Here is a 12,762-nt window from a genome sequence, read left to right as displayed (position 1 = left end):
GGGAAGACCCTCTAAAAATTATGGCAATGTATGAATTTTTCAGTTCAATGCCTTAGCCAAATCTTGAAAGGTCAAGGCATAGGCTTGGTCTCACCAACCTATCCTAAACCAAAATTCGAGGCAAGAAAAAAAAATCTTGCCCCATGTTGTAAGAAATGGGCACCCATTATTTGAAATTCAAAAATGCTTATTTTGAAAAGTTAAAAGTGACATTTAAAATCCCAAAAAAATAATAAAATTGCTTTTTTTAGAAATGAGTAGCCATTTTTTAAATGTATAAAATGGGTGCCTGGTTTTTAAGAAAGGGGTGCCCATTTTTTACTTTTAATCAAAAATGGTAAAACGATAATAGAAAATGGTAAAAGGTTGGAATTTTGAATTTGAGGAAAAATAAAATTAGAGATTAATCATAAGAGTTATAGAATTGAATCTAAAAATTCAAAAATTTGAATTGAGAGGAAAATAAATGATCTCTAAAAATATAGATAAGACAAAATCAAATATATATATAAATGAAAATAGATAAGAATCCAAGAAAAAATCTCTTTGTCCAAAAATGGCCACTTAGAAGACATAATTACATCAAATCATTCCCAATTGAAATATATCAAAATCAAATATAATTTTTTTACCACTACAATAAACTTTACTAATCACATAAAATTAAATATAATTTTTTACCACTGTAATAAACTTTACCAAACACAAATTTTACATCCTCCAATGGGCAAACACCTGAATCACTTCCACGATGAAATTAACAATGATAATTCCAGATCAATGCCTTTGAAATTGTTCCCCCTCTCCACACACAAAACTTCAACAATTCATATCATGCTCCCCATGAATTATGCAGTACAAACAATTCATGACTAGGAAAAGATTTTGAATAGATCTATCATGATGACGATAAGAAAGACGCTTCGGAGGAAGATTTATTTTTAAAATAATTGTTAAAGGTCCACTAATATTTATTAACTCTTTCTTGATTTGTAATTATTGTAATGTTCAAAGGACGCTATAAAATCTCTTCATTGCAATTATTTAAATGTTCAAAGGGCTATACAAAGGAAAACATCAGTGGAAGAAATGCAGATTCAGGAATATAAATAAGTGAAGGATTTGGGTTATGTGAACTTTTGTGCAGGAAGATTCTCCAACAACTGTGGCAGAAGTACAAGTGAGTGCGAATTGTTTGTTTAATATGTTTTAGTTTAAAAAACTATGTTGATAATGTTATGTTTTGGATTTTTAAGGAGTCTGATGAAAAGCCTATTCTGTCTGTTTATGGGTAACTATGCGGCATAGAGTTTTGACATGATAGTTTCTGTCTGTTTCTGGGTTACTCTTTCAATATATGTTCCAGTGTTTACCACATCTGTTACAACTGCAGAGAGCCCTTCTTTTTTGTTTGCTTACTTTTGCAGTATCACATGCTCCCTTTGAAAAAGGGCAGTGGAGGATAAGGATTCCCCTTCACAGGCCTTTTGTGTTGCAGAAAGTCCTTTTAGTATTTCATGGGCCTTTTCTCTACCCATTAATATTGCTACAGTGCTTTGATTTTGTAGCTTTCCTTTTGCAGAAAGATGGGTTCAAGCTGGATTAGTGTACTCATGGCAGCAATGCTCTCAGCATGCTGCTTCTTGGGTTGTGTATCTGCCAAGGAGGTGGGTATTCATGAATATATGATGGTATATATACATTGAGTATTGACAAGGGTTGTGGTTTGTGATAAATGGTTTGATGGGGTGTGTTGTACATGTTTTGTTACAGGTATATGTTGTGTATTCAGGTGGCCATGGTGGGTTGCAGCCAGAGGAAGTCTCTGAAATGCATCATTCTATGCTTCTCTCTGTCAAAGAAAGGTCCATTGCTTATACTTCTTTCTATTTTTGATCTTTTATAATATTTTGAGGATGGATTGTTGAGTATGATTAGAAGCATTGATTTAAAAATATAGACACAATTGAATCTAGGAAGATAAATGATGTTCTTTGTTTATTGGTTTTGCTAGTGTTGATGAAGCAAGGGAATCATTGCTATACAGTTACAAGCATTCTTTCAATGGCTTTGCAGCCCAACTTTCTCCTGCAGAAGCTTCTGCCATATCAGGTAGCTATGCAAAAAGTACAATAAAAAGCTATGCCTCACGTGCTGAGTAGCAGTTTATGTGGGTTGGTTTCATGAAATGGCTATGTAACTTTTGTGTTTTCTTGACAATTCATTTAACCTACCATTCTAAGAATGTGAAGGACAGGACCTTGCTGAAAGTATATGAAAAATCATGTGGGTTGATTTTATAAAATGGTTACGGAAATTTATGTTTTCTTTGACAATTCATCTAAGCCTACCATTCCAAGAATATGAAGGACAGAGAGCTTGCAGATGGTATATGTAAGATTGTGGGTTTTTCTTTGCGCGTTGAGCATGTGGACGAGGATGCAGCTATGCTTGACTATAGATAGTATTTTAAATACTTATCAAAAGTTCCAAAAAAATGCAGGTTATCCAAGGTCTGATTGTTTTTCACTGTACTGACTTGTAATGTTCAAGTAAATGTCACCAAAGCAAGGGAGAAAAGATCAGTCAAGGCATTGTGGGATTAAATGTGTGATTATTTTGGGTTTTGGTGAAGTTTAATGTCATCTTGTCCTACCTCCAGTCATAACTCTAGAATTTTATTTGTTTTTAAAATACTTTCTTTTGGATTAGATAATGCAAACTTGTGTTGCTAATGTTTGGGTCAAACATAATCTAATCCAGAAAATAATATATGGATGGTTATGAACTGTAAAAACTTCATGAATCTGGCATATAATGACATTCCCGCTAATGTAACGTACTTCTAAATACTGGTTGTAGAAATGGAAGGGGTGATATCTGTATTTCCAAGCAAAGGAAGAAGGATGCACACCACAAGGTCATGGAGTTTTTTGGGTATAGAGGATGGGGCACAACAAGACGAGTCTTCCTCTTCAAACACCTTGTGGAAGCAGGCAAACTATGGGCAAGATACAATAATTGGGCTCCTTGATTCAGGTGCGCATACATTTTAAGTTAATTATGCGTCCAGATAGAAAATACATTGACCTTTCATTAATGGATATGTATCTTTAATCTAAGCAAATAGAACTGAATTGCAGGTATATGGCCAGAGTCTGAAAGCTTCAAGGATGATGGAATGCCTCCTATTCCAAGCTCGTGGAAAGGCATTTGTCAAGAAGGAGAGCTTTTCAATGCTTCCCATTGCAACAAGTAAGTCAGTTGGACTTCACATCTTTTTCCTATAAAGCAAACACAAAAATGCAGCAGAAATAATTGAGAAAATTTTGGGTAGAAGTTAGTTTATAAAAAATAGATGTTAAAGATCATGTAATAATATTTTTTATTAAATATCTTTTTTATGTTAATTTTTAGTAACTATTATAAAATTATTTTCATATTAGTATTGTCATATTTTTAAAATTTTGTATTCATTATATTTTAAATTTGAATTTTAGTGAATGTTGTAAGATGCACAAGAAACATGCTATCATTAAATTATATGTTCAATCTTATTTATGTAATTTCTTTCATAATTTTATTTTGAACTTCTATTCTTTATAGATTTAATTCAATTATATTCAATAAAATAAAGTTATATTCAGTCAATTCTACAAACTTCTTTGATTATGCTAACCTTTTTGACAAAATCTTGATTATTCTATCAAGATTTTCCTTGTTTTGACTCACAACTAAAATGAAGCTTTCATACTCTACTTAATAGTATTCTCTAATAATATGGCAATCGTTCCAAACTTCTTTATCGTTTACCAAAGATTGGTAGATAAACTTAGTTTCGTACTTGAAAGCTACACGCGCAATCACATTCCACAAGCTTCGCTGTAAAACCCGTGATTGAAGCCTCACAGAAATCACAAGTTATAGACTTTAAGTCTACGGTTCTTTTGAAAAGTTTAGACTTGAACGCTGAAAGATATGTTTGTTCAACTAATCAGTTTTCTCATTGTTAGCAAACTTTATTTGAATTTATTAATCTTAATTTGTTTATTATTAGATTAATAGTTGTTTTTTATTGGTATCTATATTATAAGATCATTGAAATAGTTATCTATAAGTATTGAAGAAATGTACATATATTTTAGTCATCAAAGTAAGTCAAGATATAAGAAATCTAATGAATACTAAGTGATCTATTTACTCTTATAAGAAATAGGATGGTGTGAAACACTATTTATAAAATACGAGTCAATAAATTTGACTCAAGAACTATATAATTGAATCATCTTAATAATATCACAACATCAAAGATATATTTATAATAAGCACTTACAAATTATTAATTTTCCCTAAATACATATAACTTATAATATAGACCCCTAATACTATTTTCCTAATTATCATTTTTATTATATAATTTAATTAAAAACGACTCAACACCAAATTTACCTATTAAGATTTCTATAATAACTGGACACCCACCATTTTTTTGTTTTTTTCCCTTTGAAACCCATCAATCTCACCTTTGTTTTCCCTTTTAACCCATCAATCTTGTTTGATTTTTCATTTACCCCACCAATCTTCTTTGTTTTCTTCTTTCTCCACCAAATCTAGATTTTAATATTAAAATAAGCAGATAAAGTTGCCAGTATGAAGACACAGAACAATGTGTACCGTCTTTCACCTACCAAAAACTTGTCAGGGAAAAGGTTTCTCCTAATAATTTACAATTTGGCGCTAAATAAAAGCTGTTCCTTTTGGCTCTTTATGTTCGTTTAAAGCAATTACACCAATAATTAGACTGTTGGATGCGAGTTTTCCCATGATATCCACAAAAAATTATTATATTATTATATAACAAATATGGGTTGCTGACACACAGGCAACCTAGAATCCATCAAATAAGACAAACGTCTTCTGAGATTCCCTGTCAGTGTACTTCCAGTCTTAATTGGGATGATTTATCATAATTTTACTCATCATTTTTCCCATGGAATTTTGACTGGGGATGCATAAAAAACAAATATGCTTTGAGAAAGAATCAATTTAATATGTTACATGTTTCCCAAAGTCTGCAGTCTGCGGACCCACTGTGGGAAATACAGAGAACATTTTTTTGGCCACTACAATCTGGAAATGGCTAAACAGCAGAGGATTCGCATCCGAAGTGACAGTTTTTAGAATTAAATAATTAATTTATAAATCACATAATAGTTGCTGTGTAATTTATAAATTAATTATTTAATTCTAAAAACTGTCACTTCGGATGCAAATCCTCTGCTGTATAGACATCGCCCTACAATCTCACAAGGAGATTTACAAGTTTGTACTGTTGGTAGGTGGATAATATAAAAATAATTTCTATATGGAGTCAGTGTTTCTTTTTTCCCATCACTACCACTGTAATGTTGCATCTTTTGAATCCAGCAAAATCTCAATTCAATCAAATTAATGGACCATGAAAATTAACATGCTTAAACTATCGTATTTTAATGGGTGCAAGTTCTATGTCAACTTTTGAAGTGTTTTTAGAAATAAATGCGATTTTTGACGAGAGGATAAATTATTATACAAGAAAAGCAGAGAAAAAGAGGATAATTGAAAGATTCGAAGATAAGGGAAAAAGGACCACGGAAAAAACTAATAATAATAAAAGGAATTACAAATAAATTCTAGGGCCTGAGTTTTATAAAGGAATGCTACGATGCCCAGCGTGACTTACATTTGTTTATTTTATCTTTACAATTAATCTTATGTAAGAAAGAAAAACAATTAATCTTTATAATAGAGTTTTTTTATTATATTAAAATTTGTTAATTGTATTTTTTTCAAACTATTTTAGTTTAAAACAATGTATATTATTAAATATTTATTTTTTTAAAAAATTAAATAATATTGTATTTCTATTTATTAGTTAAATAATAGAAAATAACGTATTGGATTTATATAATTATCTTCAATTTGTATATTTATTCTATTTTCTTGTGTCAATATAAGATTTTTTTTGTGATGTTCTAAATATATGAATAATAATAAACATTAATCACAATTCAAATATAATTTAACATCCCATCAAAATCTTTTCTATCACCTCTATGCATATATAGATAGTATCATAGTTCATCTGCGCCATGTGTTTGAACATTCTTCTTTATTAGTGGCATACACAATTTTAAATATATTTCTTTATATCTCACATACTTTTGTGAAATATATAATCCATGTTTTTGAAATTAAAAACAACCAAATCAAGGGGGTCGGCCCATACAAGCAAAAAGATGGTAACCAGCGCATAACCAACAAAACCACCAGCAAAAAAAAAGACTAACTAAACATCAAGAACCAGTAGTCTACAAGAAACAAGCTAACGGCAACCAGAGAAAACTATAAAACTACGAGAGTTTATCATAACCAAAATTGGCAACATCGGCCAACCCGAGTCCTAATAATAGTTGTAAACTAGCAAAACCTTAGCCAATAGTAAAACATAAAAAGTCTTGGATCTAAGGATCCCAATAAACTTAAACAACTTAATTTTTTTTTCCCTCTTCCCTTTTACATCCAGTAGGATCTCCGCAAGGAACTTGAAGAGCAACGTGTGATCTTCCATGTCCATACTCATGTCCTCCTTTTCCTATGCCAGCAACTGGAGGGTGGTGGCAGTAGCATGTGTAACTTTGAGGCCAAATTTGGAGAAGGTAAAAAACCCTTCCTCCAAAGTTTTAACCCTCCTTTCCAGTTTGGTATATCGTTCGTGCAGCCTCTCAGTCCCTTCTTTAGTCTTCACTTCCACCTTTACAGCTTCCTCCTTAGCATTCTGCTCCTTGAAATCCTCTGCAAAACCCTTGGGTTAGAGGAAACCTTATAATTATCTTTAACGGGGGAATATGTATAAATAACTTTGTTTATAGTTTTATTTTTGTAATAATACGATATTAATATTTTTATATATTATATAATATTTAATTTGATAATAATGTTGTTTTATTATTTGTTTTTAAATAATTGTATTTTTTGTTTGAATGTAACAAACAAAGTTAATTATATTTTAAGGGCATGATTAATGATGACAACCCATCTTGCTTCTTTAGAGGTGATATGAACTTGAAATGATTTTGATTGTACCTTGATATTATATTCACGTTTCTAGATTTTGTGAATTTACCAACATCAACACTCTGCATCATACTCCATGGTCTATAATAAGAATAAGAGAACTAAGAATACAAAGAAATAAATAGATTTTACAATAATAATTGAATAGGTTTTATGTATTTCTCGTAATATATATTTTTGTAAATTGTAGTATGGCTATCTCTTATGTGATTAATCACTCTCAAGTTACAAATTGCTAGATTAGATAATCTTGACTCTGGCTATGTTCAATTTCTTTTCATACGCACTTCTTGTTTTGATGTAGCGTTTGTTTCGGCCTCTGCTTCATTTTTATTCAAAGTTATAAAATACATAAAATAATTCCCCGCAATTAGATGCTTTAAATAAGTTAAAATGAATAGTCTGTCAATTTCACGAGTTAAAAATTAGAGCGTATAATGTGGATTCTCGTGTGCACACAGGAAGTTAATTGGAGCACGTTACTATTTGAAGGGATACGAAATGTATTATGGCCCGCTAAATCAGACTGCCACGCCGGACTACCGCTCAACACGTGACAGGGACGGCCATGGGACCCACACAGCTTCCACTGTAGCTGGTCGTGAAGTAAACGACGCGTCAGCACTGGGCGGTTACGCTGCCGGGAAAGCCGCGGGTGGGGCCCCGAAAGCCAGGGTGGCAATGTACAAGGTGTGTTGGCCAATCCCCGGCGGGGACTCGGCCGGTGAGAACACGTGTACAGATGCTGACATGCTGGCAGCCATCGACGATGCGCTGGCTGACGGTGTTCACGTGCTTAGCATTTCCATTGGTAGCAGCGGGAAGCCCGGGGAATATTCCCGAGATGCGATTGCTTTGGGGAGCTTGTATGCCGTTAAGCAAGGGGTTATCGTGAGTTGCAGTGCAGGAAATGATGGGCCGAAGCCCGCTACAACAGAAAATGTTGCTCCGTGGATTATTACCGTGGCTGCTAATAGTGTGGACCGCAATTTTCCCTCGCCGGTGGTGCTTGGTGATGGAACCAAAGTAAAAGTAAGTGATTTCCTCTGTTTGACTTCTTTTTAAAACAATTTTCTTTTTATAAATTAAAGTTAGTTTCTTTTAAATATGATACATATCTATATTATTATAATTTATTACAAAAATATAATATATGTGAAAGTCTAAAGTAAAAAAATAGGTGTATTTAAAATTAAATCTTAAAAAATGACATATGGTAATAGAAGAGTGATGTTTATATAATTGAAAAAAAGAGGTGGATGTAAAATTAAATCTAAAAAATTTATAATAATCTAGTTTTGAAAATGGCATCCGGCAATAAAAGAGTGATGTTTATATAATTGAAAATAAAATATTCTATGAAAATTTCAATTAATCAATAAATTCATCAAATATATATTTTGAAGTTATGAATAATTAAATAAAAGATTAATGCCAGAAAAGAAGAGTTGCTCATATTAACTCAATTCCAAGAGGGCAAAAACATTGTTTGGATGGACTACCTAGATGCCTGTTCCTAACGTTTTGATTTGATGTGTAGGCCTCCTTGTTGATACTCTGTAAACTCTCTAGTTCTATTGTTTTTTTATCCTCTAATATCCTCTTATATTTAGAAAATAAAAGATTAAAGATTGAAACAATTATTTAAATATTATTAAAATTCACATCTTTATTAATTATATATAGCCATTTCTAATTTAAATTTAAATTTTATTGTATCTTTAAATATTATTAATATTTAATTTTTTATTGAATTTGAAAAATTATGACTGATTCATAATTATATTATTTGTTTATATTTACTTTTCTATCTCGCTGTATTAAAATTTGATTATATAATAATGTAAATATTTAAAATTATCTTTGTATTTCATAAATAATATAATGCCATCTGAAAATTTCAAAACAATTATAAACAATCTAAATTAGGAAAAAAAAAAATAGACTATTATACACCATAAAAAATAATCTATTTAATTTTATAAATCCATTAAGCAAAACCAAAGAAATTAGCTTAATGTCCCACTTATAAATTTGTAGTGAAGTAAAGGGTAAACAGTGTTTACAAGGCTTGGAATAATGAGTTGCAATAAAACCCATTTTTGTGTGCAGGGCCAAACTGTAACTCCGTACAAATTAGAGGATAAATTATATCCAATGGTCTTTGCTGCTGATGCTGTTCTTCCTAGTGTTGACAAAACAAATATCTCTGCTGGGTATGTCTCTAAATCATCGGACCTGCCCATTCTCAAGTCAATTATAATAATTTAAGATGCCTGAAATATTATACCCATTTTTGTAAATTTATTTCTCTGTAAGTTTAGTAAAGCGATTTTGAAAGTTGTTAGATTGTGCTACTCTGCTACGAAAAAATCCCTCTTTATACTCTTTCACATTATCTCAATCCAGAAAAGAATTTCTCTGCTTGCAATGTAGGCAATGTCTTCCAGGGTCTCTTGACCCGGAGAAGGTGAAGGAGAAAATAGTGTTCTGCCTGAGAGGAAATGGCCCACGTGTGGGAAAAGGGCTAGAGGTAAAAAGAGCTGGTGGAGCTGCAGTTATTCTCGGTAATCTTCCCGTAAATGGAGCAGAGATCTCAGTGGATGCCCATGTTTTACCAGGGACTGCAGTGATTTCTAATAACACAGAAATCATACTTGCATACATCAATTCTACTTCAACGCCTCTTGCAAGGATTGTTTCAGCAAAGACTGTCATCGGAACCAAGCCTGCTCCTTTCATGGCTGCTTTCTCTTCCAGGGGCCCTAATGTGCTCAATCCAAACATTCTCAAGGTATGTTATACACACACAAAAAACTTTAACGATTGCTTTTATATATTTTCCATCTACCTTGCTTGAAGATCCATTTCTAGCCCATCCAATATATTTTACCAACAATTTCTGATGGTCTCTTCTATACATACATAAATTCCACCAAGCCAACCAATGTGAGATATGCCGATGATCCTAATTGTAACTGAAATATAGCGCAATGCATTGTTAATGAGGGGCCATTGTATGCTCTGCATGAAATTGAGCTTTCCATTGATACCAAGAAATAGTCTAATTACCCTAAAATTGATATATCTGATGTCCATAACGTTTTATCCATGTCCCCTGTTTGTAATCAGTTTCGCTTCCCAATCAGAATTAGTGCATAGCCAATACAGATGTGTTTCTTTTTCACCATTCAAAAAGAGACTAGGAATAAGTGGTATTGCTTGTTGCAGCCGGATATTACAGCACCTGGGCTAAACATTCTAGCAGCATGGAGCGAAGCAGCCTCTCCTACAAAGCTATTGGCAGATGATCGTCATGTAAAATACAACATTCTGTCTGGGACATCTATGGCATGCCCCCATGTAGCGGGAACAACTGCTCTTTTAAAAATAATCCACCCAGAGTGGAGCCCTGCTGCTATCAAATCTGCCATCATGACCACAGGTACACCAATTTCATTCTTTCGCTAAGCGCTTTCTTATATTATCATTCAAAATAGTGATACAAAAGAATACACAATAGAATCCCAAAGCAACTAAATATTTAACTAATGGATTATGAAACTTATCAGAATTACTAATGGGGTATTCTATTCAATTGTTTATTCTATATCCTGCAGCTGTTGTTACAAACAACAAGGGCCATCAAATGACAGATGCATCTGGGATTCCAGCAACACCGTTCAGCTATGGATCAGGGCAGCTGAATCCAAACGAGGCATCAGATCCAGGCCTTGTTTATGATGCCACCATAGAAGACTACTTCACATTTCTCTGCAGCAGTGGAATCAATGCTAGCAATGCTCTAAACACCACTTTCCAGTGCCCACAAACTCGTCCAAAATCCAATGATCTGAATTACCCATCCATTGCCATTGCAAACCTCAGTGACACAGAAAATGTGACAAGGACTGTGACTAATGTGGGTGGAGAGAGTGAGTACACTCTCTCTGTGGATGAACCACCAGGTGTCTCTGTAAACATCCATCCTCCAAAACTTTCATTCCAAACTTCAGGAGAGAAACAAACATTCACAGTTCAATTCACTCTTAAGAAACCACTAAACCAAGAATATGTGTTTGGGTCCTACACTTGGAATGATGGAACTCACAAAGTGAGGAGTCCCATTGCTGTATCGGCCATGTGAGCTGTTTTAATTGGATGTCGGTCTCATGAGTTGGTCCATGTTTAGTAATATTTATGAAATCACAATTGCTAGTAAGTTCCACTGAATCTAATCAATGCATTGATCTTTATTCCTAGATTATATCATTCTTGTAGGAAATTTCTTTTACTGATCATGTCCGAAGAGAATGGAAGTTCCCAGTGAAACTATTCATGGTGAAGGCCAATACCATATAAGGAAGAAAAACAAAAGGGATATCGTCTTAATGTTCACATCTGACCATAGAAGAAAGAAACCTACATTAATGTTCACGTATAGATAAGGCTCAGAGCAACACCAAAATGGACAAATTGAATGTATATGTGCAGCTAGCTTAGATTGAATGGAAATGCATAATAAATAAATAAATTGAAGAATTGTTTACAGACAAAAATATATTTTTAACTGTCATATAACCATGAAAATAGAAAAGAAAATTGCCTATTTATAACTATATTAATCTTGAAGAATGACACGTTATCATTTCCCTCTTAATCTGAAAGCGTAAGCATGAAACCATACAGTATTTTGAACTGTTCAAACTTCCCTTACTCTAGCACTTTGGTGGAAATATTTGTTTGATGATCCAAAGCTTGCTTTAAAAGCCTATTATTATAACGAAGTTTTAAACTTTGTTACTTTGAAAGGGTTCAAACTTTTATAATTGAATCAATTGCTTTGTTCCGTATCAAATCTTGATAATAAGCCTTTACTTTGATGGATCTCAAATTGGGATTTATTTGTTCATATATTGTGATATGAAAATCTTAGAATTGTCGCTGAAGAAAATATTAAAAGAGTGATATTATACAGAAACATATAAATATCAATCATCTATTAATAATAACTACACTCAAATAAAAATTGAAATAACTCGTATTAGGTGCAGCATTATGTAGGGTATGTTCATTAAGACAATGAACAAAAAGGCAGTCACTCACTTAGAAATATTCAAAGACGTAGCTAACTTGTTTGAGTTATTTGAAAATTCAAATATCTAAATGTGTTGTAATTCTTTGTATAACTTGAACATGTTAAGACTTGAAAATTCTAAGTCATAACACATGTACAGTGTTCTATAAATAAAATCCTAATCACATTAATAATATATAAAGAAACTATTAGGTTTTGAAACTAAAATCCAATCACAAGTATTTCTATGGTCATAATTTTTGCAACTCATTGATACTGAAGAAATAGAAAACATTCTAAACAAACCAGGGAAACCTAGTCATGGTTTTGTTGCAATCATCCAAACCAAGATGTCACTATGTTAGTAAGGAAAGACAACTACTCTTGTGAACATTCTACGCAAAGATGTAGATCTTGCAATTCTTCTTCTCTTTTGAGATGAAAAATAACATTCATGAAAATAGGGAAGATGTAATGAACCAAGGGTATCCCAATGTGACCGAATATGTCAATGAGATAGATAATTGAAATGACATTGATTTTCTTCATGGTATGGCTACATATAATTG

The 12,762-nt window shown here is 32.6% G+C and overlaps 1 protein-coding gene across 3 annotated transcripts; it reads left to right on the top strand.

Moving 5' to 3' along the window:
- Window positions 1–992: 992 nt before the first annotated feature.
- On the top strand, window positions 993–11,338 carry LOC149546544 (subtilisin-like protease SBT5.6). 3 transcript variants are annotated; one of them, XM_089791249.1, is made up of 11 exons: window positions 993–1,180; window positions 1,583–1,667; window positions 1,774–1,865; window positions 2,015–2,112; window positions 2,863–3,039; window positions 3,144–3,255; window positions 7,578–8,148; window positions 9,229–9,332; window positions 9,553–9,910; window positions 10,348–10,561; window positions 10,737–11,338. In XM_089791249.1, exons 2-11 carry the CDS (start codon window positions 1,587–1,589, stop codon window positions 11,261–11,263), a joined length of 2,334 nt encoding a protein of 777 aa, XP_089647375.1. In that variant the 5' UTR covers window positions 993–1,180; window positions 1,583–1,586; the 3' UTR covers window positions 11,264–11,338. The 3 variants fall into 3 exon arrangements, with proteins under 3 accessions (XP_089647375.1, XP_089647376.1, XP_089647374.1); XM_089791250.1 differs by having other exon boundaries at window positions 1,052–1,180; window positions 1,569–1,667; XM_089791248.1 differs by lacking the exon at window positions 993–1,180 and having other exon boundaries at window positions 1,384–1,667.
- Window positions 11,339–12,762: the final 1,424 nt, after the last annotated feature.

Source organism: Cupressus sempervirens, chromosome 7 (assembly GCF_028749045.1).
Source record: "Cupressus sempervirens isolate cs-2001-9-10 chromosome 7, ASM2874904v1, whole genome shotgun sequence".
In the NCBI taxonomy this organism is placed as follows: domain Eukaryota; kingdom Viridiplantae; phylum Streptophyta; class Pinopsida; order Cupressales; family Cupressaceae; genus Cupressus; species Cupressus sempervirens.
Note: the sequence above shows the minus strand (reverse complement) of the source record. Positions and strands in the feature narration are given on the sequence as shown.